This window comes from Watersipora subatra, chromosome 1 (genome assembly GCF_963576615.1).
Source record: "Watersipora subatra chromosome 1, tzWatSuba1.1, whole genome shotgun sequence".
Lineage (NCBI taxonomy): Eukaryota > Metazoa > Bryozoa > Gymnolaemata > Cheilostomatida > Watersiporidae > Watersipora > Watersipora subatra.
The window spans coordinates 16,906,155-16,933,662 of NC_088708.1; the positions used below are offsets into that span (position 1 = coordinate 16,906,155).

General features: G+C 35.2%; 2 protein-coding genes across 3 annotated transcripts in view; one reads left to right on the plus strand and one right to left on the minus strand.

The window, feature by feature from the left end:
- Positions 1 to 1,424: 1,424 nt before the first annotated feature.
- Positions 1,425 to 22,075, minus strand: LOC137400093 (lysophospholipid acyltransferase 6-like). Of its 2 annotated transcripts, none has more exons than XM_068086412.1 (13): positions 21,930 to 22,075; positions 18,589 to 18,667; positions 17,879 to 18,021; positions 17,370 to 17,447; positions 17,107 to 17,202; positions 14,914 to 15,021; positions 12,019 to 12,163; positions 11,531 to 11,615; positions 6,783 to 6,881; positions 5,016 to 5,095; positions 4,706 to 4,903; positions 3,156 to 3,307; positions 1,425 to 1,957 (listed from the first exon to the last, which is right to left on the minus strand). In XM_068086412.1, the coding sequence occupies exons 2-13, from the start codon at positions 18,640 to 18,642 to the stop codon at positions 1,843 to 1,845; spliced, it is 1,353 nt and encodes a 450-aa protein (XP_067942513.1). In that variant the 5' UTR covers positions 18,643 to 18,667; positions 21,930 to 22,075; the 3' UTR covers positions 1,425 to 1,842. The 2 variants fall into 2 exon arrangements, with proteins under 2 accessions (XP_067942513.1, XP_067942505.1); XM_068086404.1 differs by lacking the exon at positions 21,930 to 22,075 and adding an exon at positions 21,820 to 21,870.
- A 275-nt stretch (positions 22,076 to 22,350) lies between these two features.
- The window catches only part of LOC137385898 (insulin-degrading enzyme-like), a 28,270-nt gene continuing 23,112 nt past the window's right edge, over positions 22,351 to 27,508 (plus strand). Inside the window, exons 1-2 of the mRNA XM_068072500.1 lie at positions 22,351 to 22,397; positions 26,905 to 27,070. Of these exons, the coding sequence (XP_067928601.1) occupies positions 26,905 to 27,070 (166 nt within the window). The 5' untranslated portion in view covers positions 22,351 to 22,397. The remainder of the gene's footprint in view (positions 22,398 to 26,904; positions 27,071 to 27,508) is intronic.

Consider the following 27,508-nt stretch of genomic DNA (forward strand, 5'->3'; position numbering starts at 1 on the left):
TATGGCAAGATTTGTGAACTAGAATGATTGTTTATGAGAACAAACAACACATCAGGAATGTCAACAACCAAAGCCTGCTGACGTATTACTCCGTCATTCAACCCTTTCGACCAGCGCTTAATATACACATCAAAAATGTTTTTAGCATCAGTAACGTACACTTTGGACTACTCTTATGACAATTTAAAATCTGTCTGTAAACTTACTGTAATCACTTACCGATAGAACTTCTCATCCTATGCCGAGGAGGTATAACAAACATGCAGAGCCAGAAAGGTATAATCTGGTAATAAACACAGCTTCAGTTAGTGACATCTTTAGTATGATTGTACTATGAGATATTGCATTTTAGTATTGGATCAACTACCTACTATCGACTAAGTATTCAATCTGCGTTTATTGTTAATCACAGTTCAAGATTCTAAGAGATGTAACTCAACAAAAGTGGATAGACTCAGAGACTTGTACCTAGTGTCTCCCTAGATCAGTTAAAAGAATTGCTATTATTGTACTTCTAGCAACAATCAATTGTTGAGAAAATAGTACAGGGAAAAGCTTTAATCTGTAACTACACATAATACAGATATGTACCACTTCCCTTAGGAGACACACTCATAACAGACTCTTGATTAAACAATAAATTGTTGAGACAACAGCACACAGACAAGGGTTCAAACTCATGACCATGTATATACCACATTTACTTAATATTTAAATAACTTCTGGTACCCATAGCAGACACAAATATAACATATCTATTATAGGTAACAAACATAACATATCACATGATTATCAAACATAACATTAATAATTTATCGTGTCAGTGTGAGATGTCACAATGCACCATAGCCAATTGCATTCTATTATACCTGACATGACAAGTAATGAAAAATGACTCATTGCATACCTTTGATTTAGTTGTCCTACAAAAGATACAGCCTTCACAAGTATTTGTTCAATATTTTAGGCTAACGTAGGCTGTTCAATTATTACTTATAGCACAATATCCTCATAGACCATAATTATTTTTGTGAATACAAACAATAAAAATGTCTTGAAGTACACATCTATGTCTAAAGGCTGTCATGTTTTTTATTAGTGTGCATGTGGAGGCCTGTCATTGTACTATTTTACCTAACTTGGGTTTCTCAAAGACTCATGCAAGAAAGAATACACTAGTACTTACTGAGTGAACATAACGGTGGCGTCGATGTTTATATAGAATGAGTCAAATAAACTATACGCACATTTCAACATATCAACGGTCACAGCTATTTTTTAAACAATGATCACGGGTCAGTAGAGCGATGTAAACACTATGAATAATTATTATTTGGACATCACTTTTATGAACAGATAAGTTCTTTGCTGACACCAAACACGCTGACTCTAGTCTTGCTGGGTGCAGTAAGTGATAGAACAGAATGAGGCAGTACCAGTTTATATAACATAGTACATGTATGTGATAATCATATCATGTATAACTGCCTAACATGATAGTCCTGAGCAGTGATGAGGAATAGATTATGAGAGTATAACTCCAACAATGTTCAGAATAGCAAGGTAACAACAAATATCTCTGTATAGATAGTAAGTAATCTGTCAATCACAAATCTGGTTATCAAAATAAAACAAAACCAATAACAAATGTCGATTTAGTATCCAAACAAAATAAAATGAAATTTAGATTAGAAAAATATGTAACGGCACCTAGAAAAAAGATATATATTTTAATAGATACTGTCAAGCATCCTTCAAACATACAACTGAATGTACAGAAACAGAGAGAGAATAAAAAAACTCGTCTAGATGGTCATACCTCAACAGGGTTACAGTACTGCTTCATTTCTGGTCAGTCTCATGAGACTGGAAGGTAGTTTGAGATGATGAACGTGAAGGGGATGGAACAACCAGAAAGAGGAGAAGGGCGACAAGATGTGGGTAGCAATAGAAGCCCCTACAATATGGTATACCAGGGTTTTAAGCATGCAACTGTCAGTATGTGAGACATTCTGTTTGCAACAGAAAACTAAATTACTCAGACCCTCACTTTGCTGCCTTTTCGCTGCCTTCTGTCAACAATTCAGATTGTTGTTCGAAAACCTGCTATCATTTGGATTAATCGTGCCTACCAAAAGGTCTTTATATTGAGAATGAATGCAAAACCTAGTGACCTGCAAGAATTTGACAGTAAGTATTAGCCTAAAACTGAGCAACTTCCGTCCAAACTTCACCTGCATATGCTCTCTACTGTCCACCAGGTCACCCACAATATTTGGTTTCAAAACTCCATCTGGGTCCTGAGAACCCACCTTTTCAAACACCCACCTGCAGGCTATCTTATTGAAAATGAAAAAATACCAGGCATCCCCAGGCTTACTGTGAATATATAATAGAAATGAATACTCAGGAAACAGACAGTCATACTGAAGAAGATGAGTTTATATACTGATCGCTAGTAAAGACTCAGTTGAAGTGGTAGAGGTCTATGAGAGGTGGTGTGGTGCTGTTAGAGGTCTATGAGAGGCGGTGTGGTGCTGGTAGAAGTCTATGAGAGGCAGTGTGGTGCTGGTAGAGGTCTATGAGAGGTGGTGCTGGTAAAGGTCTATGAGAGGCGGTGTAGTGCTGTTACAACCATACAGGCGTGACTAACAATCAACTGAAGACAACTGTTCAAACGAGCCAAAATCGTCGAAGTAACCAAAAAGTACAAGCACAAAATTTCCGTGAAATGTCATTTTCATATTATCGTTAAATAAAATGGTACAACTGCTCTCTACTGCACCTAACCATTTATGAATAGGTCATTGTTACTTGTTACCATCTACAACTAACAATTGTTAGGCTTTCCATCAATGCCTTGGATCTTAGAGTTCTCCAATTATTAGTGTTTCCATCTACAACACTTCTAACTCCTTTCCAACTCCTATCAAAACTTCTAACTTTTCAGATGTAGTTAGTTTGAGTAATGACTTGAATAGGCGTATTTCAACTAGCCATGAAAAAAAAGTATTGTTGTGTGTCCACAGCTACTTGGTAATAATACAGGTTTTTGAAGCCTGTTACAAGAGGCGACGACTTCTAACAATCCAACATAGCTTCTTCTTTTGGAAAATTTTTTTTGGAAAGGTCATTGTTATTAAGGAAAAACTTACAGTTGCACTTGAGATATTTTATCAAAGAAGAGTAGCTGGAAACCAGTCCCATTGAACATGATGAGGATGGCAGTGCCTGTCCATGTGATGATTGCATAGATGACTCGGAGTAACTGACTGGCCTGGAACCTAGGCCTCACCACCTTGTGCAGCTACAAACATGTAAATATATAGACTGAGCGATAGTGAAATTGGGACAGCTGTTTGGGTGATAAATAGACTTACGCACTAGTCTCAGTATGCGGTGACCTAATATAGTTTGTGATTAATACATTTAGTAATAATTAACTGCTCAGCTCTTCAACTCTTTTCCTACGAAATTTTTCTATTTGTTCTGTCAAAATTCATTTTTGCTGGGCTTGTATTCCCTAGTTGCAAGTTGGGGCTGCAAATGTTAGGCAACTAGTTATGAACACCTGAGGGTTGGGGGCAGTGTAAGCCCCCAACGAGGTTCGGGGCAGCACCCCAAAGCTCTAGACCTTTTAAGCATCAACAACCCTCAAAGTATGCATAAATGCAATCAATTGTAAGTAACAAAATCTACATAAATATATATTATTGTTTATGGTTCATGGTAGGCAAAACTTTATCTTTATTCAACGAACGATATAAAACGCATGACACTATAGATTTCTGTAAGGGACATTGACAGAACAAGAGCTATTACTTCTGTATTTCAAAAGCTCTTCTTCTGTCAATGTGTCCATGGCAGAAATCTTTCACAACTGATTCTGTATCTATTTCAACATCTTTATATATGTGTAATATTAAAGATTATTTAGACGAGCCTGCCCCATTAGTGCTCCTCATCGCTGTTTCGATTGACTTCAATGAAGAAAAGGATCTTTCACTCACTACATTAGTGGCAGGCAAAACCAATACTAGATTAGTGAGCCTCTCCACTTCATCGCTAGTTGCGCTAGAGCCGAGTAATAAAAGACAAGTAATAAGAATTGCAGTCTAAGAATTACTCATTTACTTGGATTTTCCAACAACTAATGCTAGAGGCTGTAAATTAGTTGTTGGCAATTCCAAGTGAATGAGCATAGACTGCAATTCTTAGTACTTAGCCACCGAATATCATTAAAAAGTTGGGCCGGCTCAGCCGCCCAGCCGGCTCAGCCGTCTCAGGGAATACGGGCCTAATTTTTGCCAAAAAACTTTTTGTTTTTGGCTGCTACACAGCTAGCATTTCTGATGTGAAAGCCAGAGTTTTTGTCCTAGAGCTTCAATTTAAAGTTTTTTTAAATCAGCAGAAAAATTCAAACAAGAACCAATGCATACGCAGTACAAAGGCCATGTTAAATTTTTTTCTAGTTTAGTGAAACCGGCTGCAAGGAAAAACGCCATCGTTCTCGCAATTTAACTAATAGGCAGATCCCCATTCTCTAATATAGAAATATAGTTATCAGAAATACCTGAAGTCAAATGTTGAAAAAATTTACTAACGTGAACTGCAGAAATTTGTTTAGGTAGCTGCTTACAATTTGTCTTTTCATCTATCCTAAACTGGAAATCTACTGCAGGTACTATAAATGCACAGCTCTTACCTTGCGTCCAAGTACGCTGTAGAAGGCTAGAGGAACAAACATTATGGCATATCCTGGATAAAAACCATGCCAAATGGCACTAACAGCAAATGTGTATAGCGCTTTTTGTCTCGATACTCTCTCATAGACAGCGAACCTTAGCCATTTGCCAGCAAATATATTCCAGTTATCCACAAACTGCTTCAGACTCGTGCAGAGCTGTCAACAGACGGATTGTAAAGGATGAAACAGTCAGTAGCGCAGACATAGTTAACAACATAAAAAAGCTGCCATCAAAAGAGCTTGCACGCTGATCTAGTCTTACACTTACCTCTATTTGTACAGGATTGACCGTAGCAGTTATACTTATGTCATGCTCCCCGAGACCAGCAAAGAGGCATGAAGACTGCGCTGCAAGAGTCACGTAGTTAAACTTCTACACACAACATTAATCCTTTCTGATATTTGCCAGTTACTTCAAAAACATTGCATGTTGAAATAAAAATACTTATACAAACACATTGCGTTTTGTTTAATTTATTCCAGAGTTAAAAAACAATCATAAAACTTCAAAAATTACATATAGCATACGTGTTTTATATACGTATGCTATATGTGCGTAAAACACAAGGATATTGTACATCTATAACAACCAAAAAATTAGTAGAATAATAATCACAACACAATTTTTTATCATTAATTTAGCTGAAAGTAGCTGAGTGGAAGTACAAGTTCAGCATATGCGCAGTTCAACGGTAGATTGAGTGACTTACTCCAACTTACATTATAGTTCAAATTAACTCAATCCATTGATTTTAAATTATTTTTGGCTTATTGCTTATGTTTATGATCATTTTTTCTACTACTGACAAATTTTACTGCTTCAAAATATTGAAACTTGCATGTTGGAAATAACTTGGTGAGTCAAAACAAATGTGCATTTAAATTTTACTTCATTTGTAAAAACTTTTATTTAGAAGCGATTGTACGTCACGGTTTGACTATATTTACATTAATCACAAAACCTTCATTGCCAAAGTCAGGAGGTTCAATGACAAAACATAGTGTCAAACACATAGTGTCAAACATATAGTGTCAAATGCATAGTGTCAAACACATAGTGTCAAACATATAGTGTCAAATGCATAGTGTCAAACATATAGTGTCAAACACATAGTGTCAAACACATAGTGTCAAACATATAGTGTCAAACATATAGTGTCAAACACATAGTGTCAAACACATAGTGTCAAATGCATAGTGTCAAACACATAGTGTCAAACATATAGTGTCAAACATATAGTGTCAAACATATAGTGTCAAACACATAGTGTCAAACACATAGTGTCAAACATATAGTGTCAAACATATAGTGTCAAACACATAGTGTCAAACACATAGTGTCAAACACATAGTGTCAAATGCATAGTGTCAAACACATAGTGTCAAACATATAGTGTCAAACATATAGTGTCAAACACATAGTGTCAAACACATAGTGTCAAATGCATAGTGTCAAACACATAGTGTCAAACATATAGTGTCAAATGCATAGTGTCAAACACATAGTGTCAAACATATAGTGTCAAACATATAGTGTCAAACACATAGTGTCAAACACATAGTGTCAAACATATAGTGTCAAACATATAGTGTCAAACATATAGTGTCAAACATATAGTGTCAAACACATAGTGTCAAACACATAGTGTCAAACATATAGTGTCAAACATATAGTGTCAAACATATAGTGTCAAACACATAGTGTCAAACACAGTGTCAAACATATAGTGTCAAACATATAGTGTCAAACATATAGTGACAAACACATAGTGTCAAACACATAGTAACATTTTCAGTTGGAAGAGTTGCTGTGGGTGAGTCAAATTCTATGGCTATTAAATCAGAAGTCAAATTCTATAGAACAAAACATCAAAGCATAAGCAAACTGGCAAGCTATTGTATTTTTGTGTGAGACCCGTAGTATGGTGGAAGTTGTCTACTTTTTCCCTGCTATCCTATTAGAACAGTGATAAGTCATGTGACATGTTTGTCCTATTACTTACCAGAAGAGAGCCAATTATTACCAGATACTTACCAGTCAGCCATATAAAGTAGTACTTGCATTTAGCAGCAAACATGGAGACATAGAGCACGAGATGTTTATAAAGGAAGCCACTGGCCAGCACGTCTTCAGCTAAAATAGCAAAGCGAAACTCCCACTTACAAGACAAAACCAAGTCAAAACATACAAAAGTCACCCAATCAACAGCAGAATATATTTGATGATGAGTTTTTCTATTTACAAGATAATTTAAAGCCATGAAGGGATCTTGACAGACTGTCTCTATAACAACTGTTGCAATGATATACAAACCTGACAATAGATACATACACCGCAAGTGACGCAGCTGACATGACATTCATCCAACACAGCGATATTCATACAAGCGATACACAAAGCACTCCTTATGCATGACAAGTTATTCATAAGCTAAACTAAATATATCACACACTGATTATATGTCAGCAATGTGAATAAAAATTCCTGTACTTTTTTACAGTTTATATATAATGACACGCTATACACCTGACACTCACTATAGTTTGACATTTTAACACCCGACCCTCTACCATATGCTTATCGATTGTCAATTTAATTACAATTTGAAACCTGATCTGCTAGCATGCACCTCACAGATAGTGGAGCTTCTAGAATAGCCAGAGTTATTGCGAAACACAACTGTGCCAGGTAACGAAACATATCACATTGTTCACTCTATGAATACTACAAGCTTGTTACTCCAATCCTGGCATACTCAACAACACAACTCTGAAATTAAACTGGTACGCTCGATATAACCTCGATAATAATGATTCCGTAAAGAAAAATGCAGTTGCATTCGGATCAAAACATTCACAAGCAAGAAACAGGAAATAAACATCGCAGGTGATAACAAGGGATTGAACACTGACAAGTCTTTTGCTATGCTTTGAAAGATACTCAAAAATTCTTCTAGACATGAGGAATGAAGCCAAGGCATATGGGTATAACCAAAAACTAACACATAATCACACAATGAAAACTGTCATAAGATTATCACAGGAGGACCGGTGTGCCAATGACACCAAATCTACTTTTATTAAGCTACCGTAAAAGCCCTATTTAAATGCCATGACGCTCTAATTTTCAGCCCTTGTATAGTGGCAGTCAAATAGAGGATGTTGTATTTTTCAAATAGCTCATCAGAATTTCAGGAAGATCGATCTAATCCTTATGGAGAAGCGAATGTTTTCGATATTTTGCACTCTCCTTCAAGCGAAGGGACATTAACCCTTTCAGATGTAATAAATCTGCTAACTTGTCAAGGATCTCTAAATAAATAATATGCATTGAGAATTTGAAAGATATCTCTACCAGCTGATATCTATTGTTTGCAATTAACCTGCACTGATATTATAGTCTGTGTCCTGCTGTTGGAGCTTTAAAAATTCGATTGAAATTTAAATTTGACGGCATATTTTATTTTATCACTATATTTAATAAGTTTGCATACATGCTCATTGCATTCACTGATGTTTGCTACAGTTTGCAGCAAAAACTGGCTTTTTATGTGCAATAGAAGAGGTGTTATGATCGTCGATCCATTGTAAGCCGAGTTAAGATAACTATAAGGATTCTATCAAATAATATGCTAGAAATTTGCAAATTTATAAGTTATATAATAATAATTTATATAATGCTATAAATATATATTTAAGACCAAATGACATAAACAAACCATGCTTATAACTTAACTTATAACTTATAACTTATACTACATAAACTTATAATACATAAAACAAAAACAAAAATTCGCGTTTCGCAACAAAATCTTTTGCATCGTTGGCTCGGCCAGTTGCGTTCTGATTGTTGCTTTCGACAACACAAACATTTTCTTTTGGCTGCCCAATACCTTCCAGAATGCCTTCTGACCTCAACTCTTCTTCAGCACTGCTGATCTAGTCGACATTAGCGTCCAAACAGACAGTTTTAGCAGAGCAAAATTTTTATGCATTACATTTCGTACAAATGCAACACAAAAGTTTGTCTCGCTAAGCACAACTTTCAACCTTACAAACCAGTTTTCACATACGTTGAAGTATCAGGACAGCGTTAATCACACAAAGAACTACTATTAACCTGATACAGTGACTAATTATTTTTACAGTGTTGATTTCAAGATTTTAGCAAAAAAACTGAAAAGCTTTGGAGTTGGAAAACGGACTTCGATACGAACAGAAAGAAAGAAAGAAAGAATTGTTGTTGATGTAAACGAATCATTATTACGATTTTTTGGACACTTTTCTACTGCTCACTCTCTATTATGGGTTCGTAAAGATCAAAGAATGTCAAAGTGGCGGTCAAATAGAAGTGGCATTTAATTAAAGGGTGGTACTCCATTTTTCAACCCTTCTCCTATAGTGGCGGTGAAATAAAGGTGATGTTCAATTAGAGGTTTTACAGCAAGTTTATCAGCTTCAAGGAGGAGATAACTGTGATGTTATGGTTAAGCCACCAAAATGGCAGATAAACCTGGGTACTATTCGTAGTGCAAGGCCAAACAAAAGTTGAGCAACCTCCGGCCTGCTATGCAGTAGCAAGGGTGAGCAACTTTATTACAAGTAAGAACCTACGCCACACAACTACCCTTTCACTACATGCCTAACCCAGATAACTACCTTCTGTTTATGAAGTTGCTCGTTCACTCAATAGCCTTCTAGCAGTAAAAAGCACTGGCCATCTTAAATTGTGCAAGATAGTGAGAACTACTATGTTTTAGCCAACTCTGACAAGAACCCAGATGTAGTTCATATTAGCTACTACCTATCAACACAGACTCGGACTAACAAGTGGGGAGTACAACAAACTAGCCCAAGATTTTGAATTGATATGTGCACAAATTCCAGAAAGAACTTATGCCAAAAGATATGTCTCCGCTATGCTGATTATCCCACTAGCGAAGACTTTTACGTGTATATTAAGAATAATAAGACGACCAAAGCACACACTCTACAAGTACACTAGTAGACCAAATAATTTTTGTAATGTAAAAATTAAAGTTCAAATCACTATCACTCAGTTGTCCCATGTAGTACCTGTATGGATCATCAAATAGAGGGAGGTACGAAAGGTGCTCATATATTCCTTCCCACTACTCTAATCCCATGGTCAACTCACTACATACCAGGATACATGCAAAAAGGAGGTTATGAACAAAAAGTTATGCAATTGTTCGAAAGTCACCACATTAAAATCTATCGCAATAGCCAAATTCACCCGCTCACAAAAACCCAATATGAACAGTTTCAATAATCTTTAATTTCCATTGCCTTATGCAATTGCAACCCGAGCGCACATCAGGGTCAGCAAGAGGTCATCGAAAAATGTTATTTAATAGTTTAGAAAAGTGTGAGAGAAAGTGTGCAACAAGAAACTTTGAAAGCAAATAAATGTCAGAATTTTGCCATGGAAATGCAGCGACTCACATGACTTCCTGCATGAAACCATTTCTAGCAAACCCTCATGCCACAATCATCAACTGCTTACCCTATTCATCAAACCTGTATCCTAGTGATTCTCATTTGCTTTAACTGCATTAACAGGATCAATCCCACAGCAGTGAACAAGATGAAACAACACCTCAAATACAAATCATCCATAAATACATTTCATATCTTATCATATATGTTATTCTTAATTGTGAGTGTCCAAGTATATACATGTATTTCATATGTCCAATTATAGCGATAACGTTTTAATAACGAAAAACTTCATACTGGAGTTGAACTACACTATCTAACTATTCACTACACATCCTACATGCCATACTACGGAATAATTGTGCACATACTTATTACACCTGCCAATCTTTAATCATGATTGGTTAAAATAAACACACTTTATGCTTAATTTAGCACACTTGAACTTATTTACTAAAAGGAAAATACTCAAAATGCTATAAATATATGTAAATATAGCATAAACTTAATTAGACTTATAACTTAGACTTAGCACACACAGAAATAAACAAACACCTTCATTTAATTTAGTGTTGTAGATGTTGATTAAAAATCCCTTTTCTGTGCAAAAAATTACTATTACCTGCACAACGCCATGAATTCACTTAGTAAACACTGAAAGCCAGAAGCTGACTACAAATAATAGGTTTGTTGAGACAATAAACTACCAGCTATGAAACCTTCTGATCGGGCATGACATTCCTACTAGCAATGTCAGTGAACCATCCAATGATCACTTCTACTACAATACCGCTGGGTGCATAAGCAACTAAACTGCAACAGTGCACTAGAGTGGCGTTACTAAATGATAGCAACTGCAGGAAACTAGTAGAAACTTACCATCTGGTGTCATCTGTCAAATTGGCAGCAGACCGATGTGAAGGCAATGAGCAAGGGTGTGTTCAAAAACTTTGGCCAAACTACATTTAAATTACGTTAATTCACAAGCTATGCTTAATAAAATACTTCTGAATAGCAATAATCATAACTTCACAGCAAACGAACACACATTTATCAAACAATCTGCGAAGGTAACAATTTAAAACTTATAAAAACAGAGTAACGCTTATTACAGCGACTGATTAGATTAACTAAAGTAATATAAAAATAGACAGACGTATAAAAGAAGGTACTGACATAGATACAGCATAGTATATCAGTCAGAGATAAACGTAACATTACCCTGACATAGATACAACATAGTATATCAGTCAGAGATAAACGTAACATTACCCTGACATAGATACAGCATAGTATCTCAGTCAGAGATAAACGTAACATTACCATAATTCCTCTTCACGTCGAATTGAGGTAAACAGAGAAGATAGAGTAGAGCGGCTACACAACCTCCGAAAAAAGTTCTGATGGCCTGCAAACAAACACAGATCTCCGTCTGTAACATTCAGTAGAAAAATTTACAAGCCACTAATAAATATTAAGTACACCATTTGAACGACATAGAGCTATTCGTATCACAAAGGTTATGAATTGTGGATCGACACGCCTTGTCTGATTTTCGATAGCCGTAATGTAGCGTCAATGTTTGTATTTATTTTCAGAAATCAGGTCTCTAGATTGGCAGAAGGGCCATCAACACTACCTTATGATCTACTTGGTAGCAACAGTGCGCAATCACTTGTTTTTCACATGGAATGAAGTGCTAGCGGTAAACATGTTGTAGCAAACGCCAAATGGCCAGCCCACAGGGACTGTTCTAAAATTTTTATTCTTACATGAACTATATGTGTATAATAGGTGATGGGTCTACTAACCTGATAGTATATGTTTGTAGAGCTTTTCTTAGATGAACTGTCTCTCATAAAGGATCTATAGTCGTTATAGAAGATCTGAGGACCAAATAGGAGACCAACAAAAGAGAAAGTGTAGGTAAAGTGCTGGTGCAAGCTGAGCTCTTGCCTAAAACATGAGTCAACTATATTTGATGATGAAAGCGGGTAGCCACAAAGGGTTGAATTTATTAAAATAAAATGTTAAATTTGAGTAGATATTTGGCTTTACACCGAAATTGTTTTCCTACGTGCGACATTTTAAATTTCTCAAAGCACTTGTAAGTGAAGTAAAGAGGTCAGTAAAAATTTTGAAACTTCAGAAAAATTAATAAAAATAAGCTAAATTCCTCCAACTTCATTTTGTTTAAGTTGCAGCGTGCAAACTTGTGTACACTTTTCCATGTCTCTATGAGTAATGATAAATCCGTATTTATTGATAATTCTGAGCTTTTACATCCAATTAGATACTTTTACATTGTTTTTATACAATTTGTCTGTTTCATTGCTGCATATAATTACCGGCAGCATTTATTAAAAAACATCATAGATGTTCGGGTTGTTAAACGGATTGAACAAATTACTATATATTCTTATGGCAATATTGGCTTCAACATATCATAGGGTAATGTTGAACTAAGTCTTGGAAAAAATTCAATGTGTACGTAGAGTTTTGTACTAACTGAAGGAGTTGGTAGCACGAGCTAAACGCTAGTAGAGCTTTGTGAGATTGAGAGTTAGTTTCTTGCTAAGTGTGGTAGAAAAGCAATGAAATGTCAGAAACATAAGCATATTTATATAGAATAAGATTTGTCATAGTTCCAGAAATTCAGCAACTCTAATATAATGATATTAAAAACCTTTCTAGCACCCTTCCATCCAACAAATTATAAAATTCCATAATAACCTGTTAACAGGAGGTTGTGAGGAGAAACCTGATAGTAAACACTAAAGCAAAACCTTGACACACGAAACACTAAGACACTTACAAGAAACCTCAAACTCATCAGTTAGTAATAGACAGTCTGTCCAAAAAATATTGATAAATTTTAGACAAGCAACTTGGCAATACTTACTTACGTGCTTATGTGACAGCTCACTAGTTTCTTTGCTAGTGAGCTTAAAAAGTTTGGTTAGCCATCTTTAAATCACTCTAATCTATACTTTACCTCTCTATAACTCACTCTATTATATACATTAGCTCTCTATAACTCACTCTAATCTATACTTTACCTCTCTATAACTCACTCTATTCTATACATTACCTCTCTATAACTCACTCTATTCTATACATTAGCTCTCTATAACTCACTCTATTCTATACATTAGCTCTTTATAACTCACTCTGTTCTATACATTAGCTTTCCATAACTCACTCTATTCTATACATTAGCTCTCTACAACTAGCTCTATTCTATACATTAGCTCTCTATAACTCACTCTATTCTATACATTAGCTCTCTACAACTAGCTCTATTCTATACATTAGCTCTCTATAACTCACTCTATTCTATACATTAGCTCTATATAACTCACTCTATTCTATACATTAGCTCTCTATAACTCACTTTATTCTATACATTAGCTCTCTATAACTCACTCTATTCTATACATTAGCTCTCTATAACTCACTCTATTCTATACATTAGCTCTTTATAACTCACTCTATTCTATACATTACCTCTCTATAACTCACTCTATTCTATACATTAGCTCTATATAACTCGCTCTATTCTATACATTAGCTCTATATAACTCACTCTATTCTATACATTAGCTCTATATAACTCACTCTATTCTATACATTAGCTCTCTATAACTCACTCTAATCTATACTTTACCTCTCTATAACTCACTCTATTCTATACATTACCTCTCTATAACTCACTCTATTCTATACATTAGCTCTATATAACTCACTCTATTCTATACATTAGCTCTCTACAACTAGCTCTATTCTATACATTAGCTCTATATAACTCACTCTATTCTATACATTAGCTCTCTATAACTCACTTTATTCTATACATTAGCTCTCTATAACTCACTCTATTCTATACATTAGCTCTTTATAATTCACTCTGTTCTATACATTAGCTTTCCATAACTCACTCTATTCTATACATTAGCTCTCTATAACTCACTTTATTCAATACATTAGCTCTCTATAACTCACTCTATTCTATACATTAGCTCTTTATAACTCACTCTGTTCTATACATTAGCTTTCCATAACTCACTCTATTCTATACATTAGCTCTCTACAACTAGCTCTATTCTATACATTAGCTCTCTATAACTCACTCTATTCTATACATTAGCTCTCTATAACTCACTTTATTCTATACATTAGCTCTCTATAACTCACTCTATTCTATACATTAGCTCTTTATAACTCACTCTGTTCTATACATTAGCTTTCCATAACTCACTCTATTCTATACATTAGCTCTCTACAACTAGCTCTATTCTATACATTAGCTCTCTATAACTCACTCTATTCTATACATTAGCTCTCTATAACTCACTCTATTCTATACATTAGCTCTCTATAACTCACTCTATTCTATACATTAGCTCTCTATAACTCACTTTATTCTATACATTAGCTCTATATAACTCACTCTATTCTATACATTAGCTCTCTATAACTCGCTCTATTCTACACATTAGCTCTCTATAACTCACTCTATTCTATACATTAGCTCTCTACAACTAGCTCTATTCTATACATTAGCTCTCTATAACTCACTCTATTCTATACATTGGCTCTCTATAACTCACTCTATTCTATACATTAGCTCTCTACAACTAGCTCTATTCTATACATTAGCTCTCTATAACTCACTCTATTCTATACATTAGCTCTCTACAACTCACTCTATTCTATACTTGAGCTGTAATTCAGTGAGCTTCTCTTTAGGCTTGGTAGAATCCTGAATTGAGAAAGCGAGTGATGACAGCCTCATGGTACAAAGCATGAGTGTCCTGTAAAACACTGCTAAGCATTACACCATGAAACACAAGACAGTCGACACAGCCAAAGCTAACTAAAGCGATAGCAAAAGGGTAGAGCAACTCTCGCAAGCAGTAAAGTGTGATATGAAAGTAGAACTGATAATGTGCACACTAAGTGACAGGTTTCACAGGTGGCACTGCTAGTACAGTATGGTCTCTACTATTTACAGTTTCTCAACCCGGGCCCCACAAGATTTGTATCCCCTCATATTCACATGTTATGTGTGACCAGGGTTTGGTAGGTCAGTGACATACCCACTTTTGGTTTGCTGAAACTCTCAAATGAATTTGAAACGGCCATGTCAACCTGCAAAACCCTTTTCACCAAAATGAAAAATCAACTATAACAGCTGCCAATAACCATGTTCCTAAAGAAGGTACCTAAAATGTCCAATCAGGTCGAATCTAAAGAACAAATGACATGGCCTTTTGACTCGCTAGAAGAAATGGGACATTCTCTTCAAGTGCTCTGGTAGTACATGGCACCATCTTTTATGTCTTATTTTTAATCAAACTTTTGTATGAAAATAAATTGTTTGCTTTTTTATTACAGTAAAATAAAGAGCCGTATATATTACTGTCAAACAGATTACTGCAATACTGTTGAATTATTTCTGAATAAATGAGAAGAAACATCTTTAGAGTGTTTGAGAAGCATTCATACTAGTGCTGGGCACGGGTAGTAATACTCGTTGAACTCGCGGGTTTATCTTCTCTCGAGTATCGGGTAATAGAGATTTCGGGTATTCCGGTCCTTCGGGTTCGAGTTTTGACTTTCTAGTTCGGGTTTTGGTACACGGATCTGTCGGGTAGTGTGAACAAAAACTCGGTCTATTGCACCCTGCGCCCTTAGTCTGGGCTTACAGGGCATTTCTGTGTCATTTTTGCTAAGGAGGCACGACAATGGGGTATAACGAGTCTTTAATTTAATAGATAGAATAAAGCATCTCATACCTTATTTACCATACCTACCGGAGATATTGTAGTCAAGCAGTGATTACTTGTCATTAAAAGGTGCGTAGAAATACTTAAATCAAATTTTATTTGCGCAATTAGCCAAATCGGCTTCGTAAACAAATCTATGCCTTTTTTAATACGGCGCGTGTTTGCTTTCACCGATAACACACAGGTCCTTAGTCTGTTTCCGCTATCGCCTTGTTAGAAACTGCCATCAGCTTCGGTAGTAGCAGTGGAAATTTAATAACTCTGTTTAAATTGATTACCACAGCTAGCTATTATGGATTACATAATTCATTATAACCAAGTTTTACTAAGCCAACAAGCCTTACTAACGGAAAAAGCCGATAATGTAAAGTTTTTTTATGAGATTTGGAGCACCATCTACAAAAAATCAGAGAGGTCCATAGAACATGCTTAAGTATTAAGCTACCATAGACCCTATTTACTGCCACCTGTTGACACGAAAATTCCCTGTGGCCCCAGACTATCTTAACTGTTTAACAATCCACCTGTTAACGCTGCGAGTACGAATGTCAGCCGATAAAAACTGAAAAATGATAAATAAATTGAAAAAAATATAATTGCTTTGTAAATTTGAAAATATATCTGTTTAGAAAATTTAAACATAAAATCCATATCAACAAACCCGATACCCGAAAAACCCGTAGGCAAAGAATTACCCGAGCCTAGCACCACTAGCTACCCGATACTCGAAAAACCCGAACAGAAGGGGGCGGGTCTAAACCCGTTGGCCAAGAAGTACTCGTGCCCAGCACTAATTAATACCATATAGAATCTCATACATTCACGATGTAAAACTGTTTCCAATATTCGCTGTTGTTCGCTATTTACCGAGGAGTAAGGAGCGCAGTCCCTGCAAATCGCGAGGCCATACTGTACACACAACCCAGAAACTGGGTAAACCATATGGCTATCTCTACATATGCAAGCATGAAAGAGTGAAAATTTGTGATTACATACCGACTGCATGCTAAACAACCAGTTATAAGTTTCTATGATTTTAGCTGCTACCCTGACATTAGGCTTAGAAAAGAAAGCAAATGATTGAAGGAAATGCTGCATAATGATACCCACCCAGTGTAGTCGATAGGAACTATCTCACCATAATGAAATATAATGTTGTAGGCGTGATTGAGAAGTAAATGGCACATAGTCACCATAAAAGTGTATCTAAAAATAAAGAAATTCCAATTATCTATCAACAATTGCTTAAATACTTTTAGCAATCGGTCATTTAGCATAATTTGGAGATTTAGTTATGTGTTGCTCGACATGTTAAAATGTAAGAGGGCGTGTGGAAAAACAGTCTCACCTTAATCAACAAACAAGGTACATACTTGCCCAACTTGTGTTTCGGAAAAGTGATGAGGAAGACGTAGGCGATGAGCCAATGTAAAAACAGGTGAATGGTGTCCCTGTAAATAAAAACCAAACCAATACAAACTTTTTCTTCACTATCGCATCGTGTATTTGCCACGCAACGTCATCATCACAGTTCTGAGTAGTACATTGAATCAGTTTATCATCACTAAAATGCCTGATTTTTTCATGAGACACCAAACCAGATGCACTATGGGTAATTTTATGTGCAAAAAGCAGCATAAGTGACAAAGCCCTCTGATTGTGAATTGTTAGATTCAGTAGTCATGGCAACTGGTAGATGAGTCAATAATTCCCATATCATATACGTACATAGTTCTTACCTATCAGACATCAAAAACACAGAAAATAGAATGACTAAGGACCTACAACTAACGTTAATGACTTGAAGCTAGTCAAAGTCCTATGGAGTGAGTTGTCTCCCCTATGACAGTGTTCTCATTCCTGTACATGAAAGGAAACTTACCAGCCATAAGCGAGTATTATGAGAATTACTCCAATCGCAGCGCTGACACTTTCTCTGGATGGCGCTGAAGGCACTGTTGGATGATAATTGTAAAACAATATTGCAAATGGAAAGCTTGCGAAATGGGAGAGAAGGCCAGCACTCTGCAATACATAAAACAATTTTCCAAGAAAGGAAATTCTAGTTTTTAATCTCTAACTCTATCTATATTATTATAAGCTGTGGCTGCAGAAAATAGAAAGCAGTGCGTGTGACCATTTGTTTAGGAACGGCAGCCAGTGAGTGGAAAAGGTGAAGGCTGCCGAGAGCTTGCGCAAGCTTCACTATGTAATCATCACCACCTCACCGCTTCTGTCCGCTTTCAATAAAAACCACTCCTAAATATGTTACAATTAACCAATTCTTTAAGCTGGCTTTGTTTTAGCAAAAATTATACTTTTATGGTGTGTGTACTTGTAGGACGATTTATTGTAATACACATAAATGAAATCACGCTTTTTGAATCTCTCGCTAATTTTTCATTTTAATAAGAAAGTTTGATTGAAACAAAACATAAAAAATAGGACTATGTACTACCAGAGCACTTGAAAAGAAAATTCCATTTCTTCTAACGAGTCAAATGGCCATGTCTAATTGTTTCTGAGTGGATCGGATGGAGTAAAGAGGACAAATACTTACTGTAGGGTGGAGTAAAGAGGATAAATACTTACTGTAGATGCGTCAATACCAGTCCATGAGGTTAACCAAGAGATAGGAAGGTCCATACTACCAGAATGACTAGTGCCTAACCTAAAGTAGAAAAAAAGGCAAAGTATATTTTGAAAACTTTGAATAAATATATATAAGTAAATGACACTAGTTTTAGCATCTCCCTTTTAGCTAATGTCTTTAGAATTGTTTGTGTTTAAAAGCAATCCATGACTAACTCTATTAAAGTAAATTACAGCTAGTCAGTTGAAATGTCATAGCACTCAGTGTTGTGGCTCTGTGAAACCCAGACTACAATATGAAGCAATGGCCCTCTCAGGTCTTATTTATAATAATTAGCAATGAAATGTTTATATGTTAAATTATGTAATTAATGACATATAATTACGCATATAAACTACATGCCAATTGGTTGCATACCCAAAGAGCTAAAGGTTCTATTTCATTTCATATAGCTACATTCAGTTAACAAGCTTGGAACGTCAATGACTGGCTGCTAAATAATTTTATATGAATTAATCCCATATAAAATGTCGATGCTTTTGAAATATATTAAAAAAGCAGACAGGCTAACAACAAAAATAAACAAATTTCCCCATATAAGTTAGCTAGAATTGCCACCATAGATATTCCTCACATTGAAGTGCTCCTACAGCAGTGAATTAGACCTTGTTATCGTAAAGTATATTTGATTACTAGTAGTAAATTTCGATTCCACACAAGATCAGATAAAGTTCATGTTTATGACACTCTGAATGCTGATCCAAAGGTCATATTTTGGTTTCCTGCTATCAGCAATTAATGCTGATAGCAATGTCAATCCTACAAAGCAAGATACTTTTTAGTAACCAAGTATGAATTCACTGACAGATGAGTAATAATTGCACAGGATGCTTTGACCAATATTTTATGTCTTAGCAACACAATAATCAGCCATGACCTCATTTGCAATTTCCTTTTTGACTGTCAAGAAAGAAAACCCTTGGTCATCACAAAAAACTTGGAGGAGAGTGTCATCATAAAATGAACTCAGCTTATTGGTATCAATATAGAGATATCTGTACTGCCTCAACAATTTTGGTCACGTGATGCGCGGTATTTACCTCACCAATCCAGGCTAGTATTTAAGAAGACCTTGTATGCCTGCTGAACAGATTCTCACAGCTAGAAGACCTGAGGCAACCTCAATCATTGCATTACAAATCTGTGTTACCTGCACATACTTAACACCCAAACCCAAGGTAAGAACATTTAATCTATTTCTTATTGAAATTGTGAACACCTATTTACAATTACACAATGTATAGTATTCTATCTAGTTATTTGAAAAATCTTAATCCATAAGAAAATTTTGGTAAGTGTATTATTACGCAGAACCATCTTATAATATTAAAGAGTACACACATTCATTGCATCATTTATAGAAGTATCGGAGTGCCACCAGTATCGGAATGGTTTAAACCGAGTGGTTTAAACCTGGTTTAAACCAGCCCGAAAAAACCGGTTTTTTCATTATTTTTTATGAAAAACATAATATTTTAAGCACCTAGTGGTTCATGTGCAGTAGAAATGTGATTATATGTAATTATCAGCTGTGGAAGTTTATTTAGGACACAGTAGTAAATTGATGGCAGAGCTCAAGTTGAAAATACATGAAATCCTAGCACAACAATGAATTAGTGAATTTCATTTTCAATTGGTTTTATCAAGTGATATGATGATCTCTTTACTGATGAAATATAAAAACCATGTGAAATATACTAATCCAATCATCGTCTCTAATAATGAATGAATACTTTCTCAAGTCGGGCCAGTGAGAAAGGATTACTTATAATTAGAAATTAAAACAATAAAATCCTTTTGGGCAAAAGCTTTAAGTTTGCAAACTATTATTTCATTTATTGGGCACAAGCCAGAGTTGTTGGATTGTTAGGATTCAGTTTATCAAGTTTGTTGTGTTTTGAAAAGTTTTGAAAGGCAAAAGTTTTAAGGCAAAATGTAATAGGTGTGCTGTCGTAATGCGAGGTCACGCAGATAGGCGTAAAGCTCACGTAGCAAAATGTCAAGCTGAAAACACCAATTTAGACAGTGATGCTAATATTCAGGTGATAGAAGTTGAGTCATCTGCCACTGCTCCAAACACTAGCAATGCATCTGCATTATTGCTCTGCTCTACACTACCACACGACTAATCACTGGGATTAAAGTTCCTACTCATACATAGAGCTGTATGTAAAATATTCACTTTATGTGATAAGATTTCTGCTCTGTATTTCATCGATCATGTTTGATTTAAGTCTCATTCTGAAATTTCCATATGTTTTCTTTCTTTTTTTCCATAACAACTCCCACAGTCCCATTTTTAACAGATGATTTCACATATGTATGTTCAATACTCAATCATGCAGCTATAGTAAGTGATGTTAATTAGACTTAAAATTGCAAAAACCTTGGTAAAATTATAAAAACCATAAAAAACCGGTTTAAACCATAAAAACCGGTTTAAACCAAAAAAACCTGTTTTTTTCGGTTTTTTCATAAAAGCCGTAGTTTTTTTCCAACCCTGATATACATACAAGCAATTCGCTAGTTATATGGATATTAAAATATCAGGGTTTTGCACGCAGAATACATGGTGCAACAACTTTGACTGAGGTGTCAAAAGATACAATAGGGTAAAACGATCTACTGGCTTTTTTACAACATTAGCAAATATTTTGACTATACATTTTTTTCTTTGATACATTAAACTAACAAGGCATCCATACGTGAACACGCATTACTTGAACAACAACTCATTCACAACTTGACATGAGAATGCGGGCTGAAAGTCATGGTCGGCAGAATGAGAGGTACGATAATGCGCAATAATAAGATATAATAAAATGGTCATACTGGACTAATTGCACGTCGTTCCAGTAACCCGCTTTAAATTTAATAACGCAGAAAAGGTGAATCACGTATACACATGAGATCAACTGAAATACATTTACTGTATAGTATGTGTATGACGAAGAGGTTTCGTATGCGAGAACGCTTACAAAAAGATTTTCTAACGAAATAAGTTATTGCAACGTGAGAATACATCAATTGAATAAACACGGTGAAGAATAGGTTATACATGTATTTAAGTTTGCCTAATGTATGCTCCTATTTGGTCAATTTCTTGGTTGGTAAAACAACTAATCTTGCTGATAACAATAAAGGCTATTTGTACTGTCGATTCAACATACCACGAACAATTCCAAAAACTTGCGAGCTTCAAGCTACAGCAACTTTCAGTGTCAAAACAAAACGGACTGAGGTCCATGATATCTACAATGTGTAAAAAGCATAGACCTACTTCGAGAAGCCAAGGAGGGCTCTGGTTAAACGGGGGTTAAACTTGTGAACGTTCTGATAGTCCAGTTCTCATTTATCCGCTTTCTGAGCAAATCATAGCAAACTAACTTAATATTTAGTCTCGGTTTAAAAGTATAGAAGCATATTTGTTGACGTTACCGCTCTATCAAAATATTGGAATTTTTAGCTTGCGCGGCCAGATGATTGGACTGAGAGGCACGTCATATGACTTTAATCCAATAGTTTCGCCGTAAAAGTCAACGAGTTTTATTAGACCGACAAATGAAAAACTCTCAAAACTGATCACGTGGTAATTGCAGTCTTATATGCTGATATCAATTGTAATACAGTACATCTATGCTCTGCCTATGGTCGTGACATTGTTGTCGTTCTACTTAGCGACTGAATCGCTGTTTAGTTACTCAGGCTGCCGCAAAGTCTGGAGTCAGGCGTGTATTCGCATCAAAAGGTATTTTCTCCAGTTTATAAATATCTAAACCTTTCATATAATATAATTATTAAATGATAAAATATGATTTCGATGTTTTTAATGTGGATCATTTTGGTGTAGAATAGAAAACATTTAACAAATGCAACAGGCTCGGACAGTGGTGCATATACTAAAAATAACACCGTGTGAGTGAAGTGTTAAACATAGTAAAATAACAAGCGTGTTGAATTACAGAGAAACAAAATAACTTTTAAATGTAGTATTCAATGGATTGCAACTAAACTAATTAAATGTTGAAAATATCAAAGCCATCGCAAATTGATAAATTAAATGTATAATTTGCTCACCGTGGTTTCGACACCAATCTGTTTTAAAAAAGGTGTCATAAAAGTTCCTATGTGGAAGTAAAATATGTCAAAGCACCATGTTTTAAAAACCGTGTTTAGCACCATGTTCTAAAAACCGTGTTTTAACCCGCTTTTCTGTTAGGATCTAAAGACACTATTCAAAAGAGTAGGCCTACCTTTGCTACCTCTTATTTCACTGTTGATTTGACACTGACAGCAATGTTGCTTTTAAAAAATCTTACCGTGGTTCTTATCCTTTTGTCAAAAGGTATTGTTTGCATCAGCCTGCATTGGCGAAAATGTGCATCAAATCTATAAATTTGTGCAGTAGACACACATTTACAAAATTTTGATGCCTCAAATGCATGACTTGAGAGAAATGCTTTACTAAACAGATCCCAAATCATGCTAAACAGTTTGTACGGTTTGTTTATTAGGTATTAATGTAGTTTGAAAATATTTTACTCACTTTTTGTTAGCAAGTCTACTGTTAGTGGGGCTTTGAGATGCTCTGTTTTGCTATTTTGTTAAATATGTGTATTTACATCTACTGTCTACAACCAAAGTATGAAATCAGTAATGACTTGAATGCTGTATATAATGACATAGATGTGTTTACTTTATTGGATTACTTTGTATATACTTTTATCAACTTCTGGGAGGTTTTTTAAAAACTTGAACAGTTCAGATAGGTGTGCTGAAAAAAGGTTTTCAGTTAAAGGTTCATCCATTGAGTATGACTAAGTCATACATGCATGGTTGTGATCAATAAAACTTAACAGAGTTTTGAAAGAGTGGTTTGAGCAAAACCAACAATTGTAATAAGTGTTAATGCATTTTAATGAAGTTGAGTTAATAGTATTACAGCAGAACCTAACTATCTCACAGTAAAGGAGAATAGTTGTCTTTTCTCAAACTTGTTCGGCTCCTTAAATACTTCCAGTTCTACATGTATTTGGGTCATTCAAATACATCTATCGCTGCCGTTATCGCTGCCGTTATTTATGTAGATATTAAACCTGCACCACACTAATCATCATTAGTACGTTGCATTGAACTTGAGCTATGCCAGTTGTCAAGGTAGTAAAAAATAATTTTAATTTTTTAATAAAGCACTAGTATATAACGCTAGTAATTCAGAGATGAGAGAAGTAGGATGGTTTTTGCATAGGAACCCAAACCAGGAAGGATTATGGTAGACATTTATATCGATGCAACGCCGCTCAACATTGAAAACTCGGGTTAATTTGTGGGTGATTTCTTTTACATTTTCTTTCTTGTTTAACTTCTTTTGACGTTGTTATTGAGCTATATAATTTTACTTACCATAAATCATCAATACAAAGGGTAACAAAAACCGTAAGCTTTTGCACAATAGAACTAGTATATACATAAACCTGCACCAGCATTCTTGGAACCAAAGGCAGACAATTATTAAATACCATATTCATTTCATAACAAATGTATTATACCGTAAGTGGTATCTTATGGAATATTAAATATTATTTATAATATTTAATATTCTATAAGATCCAATAGTTGCACACAATCAGCTTTTAAATATACTTTTTGTAAAAATATATTCAAGGTGCTATTTATACATAGCAGCTAACAATGGGAGTAAGGAGCGGCCGAGCTGTTATACTTTGTTGGAGTTTTAGCAGAAGAACAAAATCTTAGATACTTTAACTGCAGACCTTATATGTGTTATTTTCTACAATTTGTACGTATGAAACGATAACTTGCTTTTGTGTATTTATAATTAATTAAAGTGTATGTAATTTTCTTTGCTCATCAACAATTAAAACTATTGTTTACAAAGTTGTATAGAAAAAGTGAGTAAACTGGCTTTTCAAAATTATTGAAATAATTAATTTGTTTAGAATGGACAGAGTTTTAACGTCACAGTTCGATATATTTATGACAAATATGTGTGCTTGCTAGTCATAGCATGTATGTTTCTGATTGAAAGTGCAATGACTGGCTTCATGATTTAGCAGAGCTCAAAGTCTCGAGAATGTTGAGCAATAAGCAGTAAGGCGCGAGATCGAGTGGAAAATTTGGAAAATTCCATTTGAGTCTGGAAATTTACCAAAAGATTTATTAGCAGGGGAGACAAGCAACAAATTTCTGAGCAAAATCCTCTTTGAGCTACGTGTAAGTTTGCTAGCACTAGAAATTTTAAAGAACTGCTGCAATGTGCTGCAAAAATGTTTTAGGCTGTCTTTCAGATATAAACACAATTGCATCTAAAATTATTTTATGTGTAAATAGTAACAAAAAATGTTTTGTTTAGGTTTAAAATTATATTTCCTAATATATATATAATTTTTTGTAGCGATCATGTCCAGGGACATGACTGAGGCTAAGTATTTATTAAAATTTAGAAGTCGATATGTTTCTCAGTCTTATGCATTTGTGAAATAGCCTTTATCATTTGATTTTCGTAGTTTTGACTGAGCTAGCATTTTATTCATATAGTCCTTTTAGTTTGTCACTTCACAGTTACTGTAATGGTTGGTTGCATTATAGCAGAAATGCCTAAATAACATTGATGATGAAACACTTCAAATATCTGAAGATTTAAAAATCCTCAGCTAACGTCTCAATTACTGTGCATTTTTTTAGTTTTCTGTTACACACTACGGTAACCTATTACATGCTTTATAGACAACAGGTTTAATGAATCAATCCAAACTGATCTTATGCAGGTGGATTTCGTTGCAGTGATCATTGTAAACAAGTTTCTATTTACCAACACTTTCATCTTGAAGAGTTGTTTCCTCTTTTTTATGTCAGAAAGCTCATTGCTTTAGAACGATAAACATGAATGACAAAGCCTGTGTTGTTTGGCAAACCTCTTGCATAGTTGTGCAATGGTACTCTAAAGCATCATATTATTTTGATAATAAAAACTTTATTCTCTCATCATGCAATAGAAAAATGGTAATGGCAGTTGACGCCGAACGTCAATGAAAAAACTCTGTTGCTGTTTATTCTTTAGGTTTGATAATGTGTTTGTGATATGTTTTCAGTAATTCCAGCATGCAGCTATATAAATGGAAAAAAGGCATTGCAAAAATAAAATAAAAACATCCAAATTTATATCTTTTTATGATTCTAATTTGATTTGGATCAATGTTTCAAACTTACTAATCAAATGGACTATAAACTCTTATTTTTATAACAAAGATAGAACTGAATTTGCATTCTGGCTTAGCACAATGGAGATCTATCTGTTCACAGCTAGCCCTCATTTACATTCAACTCACGACATATTATAAGAAATGTATTTAAGCGATCCACAAGGTTTCTGTCATATTGGCGACTTGTGATTTAACGAAATGATCATACACTGTCAAAGTGTTGTTTGCCACTGTTTGAAGATCTAGTGATACTGCTTTTGTACACCATTCTGTGGCCAAATATTCTTTAGAATTTATGTGAATAGATTTCAAAGAATAATACGATAGATTTTTCTACATTTTGGGTGCAAGCGTTTCTTGCTTTCTCTTTGAAATGGCAAATGCAAATGTTAGCGCATATGCACTACTCACCACCTTCTGGCAAGCGAAAGTGTTTAAATTGTTTCCCGGTGTCTATTGGACTGATCAAGCAATGCAACTGCGATAGAAGAATCTGCGAGGTGTACTGTACTTCCAAGCTTAACAGTGAAATATATGTGAAGTGTGCTTGATCATATATTGAAATTTCAAATTATTGTTTCAGCTAAATGTGTGGAGCCCCAGTGATGGCTTATAGTCATATAGTTTGAGTTGGCCATAAAACACCATACCTGACTTGCCAATGCGCAGCTCTCTTTGGGCTCCTCACATCCTTGCAAGCAGTTATTCAACCGACCATATCCGTTTTGGCAAAAAACAAGTTAATTATTTTTGTCATTGGTTTTTTGTATTTTTATTATCATCCCCGCTTCTTGTTGTTAGAGGAGAGGAAATGATTTTTTAGAGTATTGATATGTGCAACTCAGTGGCAGGGGTGAAGTGCACTCACCTAAGTTGCTTGTTTATTCTGTTGATTATTCTCATTATTTTCAGTTGCAGGCACCTCTTATTATCTTAAGGGGACCGATACATTCCTCGTTTTGCTACTTGTTTTGCACTGCACTCAATCAATTCCTACCTTACGCTTTACATACAAGTGATGCACTATTGCAGATGTCGCAGCTGCACGGTGCCATAGAGACCAGCACTGATGACATCATCAAACCTGATACGGACAAGAGAAGCTACCGGGCACTTAAACTCAAAAATGAGATGAAGATTCTTCTCATAAGCGATCCTGACACGGATAAGTCAGCTGCTGCCATGAATGTCCAAATCGGTTGGTATTACATGTAAATACTTCTGCTGTGTGCGCTTCTGTGACTTGTTTTACTTGATCAACAAAATGCTGTAATTGTGGCAATTCTCAGCGTGTCTCTTACTAAAACCAACCACTTCATTTCAAATTTATTTACAAATTAAATTCTTGCTATATTTAACTACCTAATGGCATCTATTGAACTGCAACATATTTTACTACATTCTACCTGGTTGTCTTCTTTACTTTCATTACTTGCTTGAATCAACCAGACTGCATTCTAAATGTTTACATTTTACCTGACTGCTATCTCCACCTGACTGCACTACTTGATTGCATTCTACCTAATTGCAATTCACAGAATACTGCTTACCAATTGTATCCTTCCAGGAGTGTATCTTACCTGATTGTATCCTACCTGACTACATTCTAACTTACTGCAATCTCCCTTACAACGTT

Coding starts and splice junctions, on each gene's coding strand:
- LOC137400093 (XM_068086412.1), bottom strand. CDS start 18,642: ATGGACCTTCCTATCTCTTGGTTAACCTCATGGACTGGTATTGACGCA. Junction 5,096..6,782: donor CTACTTTATATGGCTGACTG/GTAAGTATCTGG, acceptor TGACTCTTGCAG/CGCAGTCTTCATGCCTCTTT. Junction 3,308..4,705: donor ACAGCGTACTTGGACGCAAG/GTAAGAGCTGTG, acceptor ACATGTTTGTAG/CTGCACAAGGTGGTGAGGCC.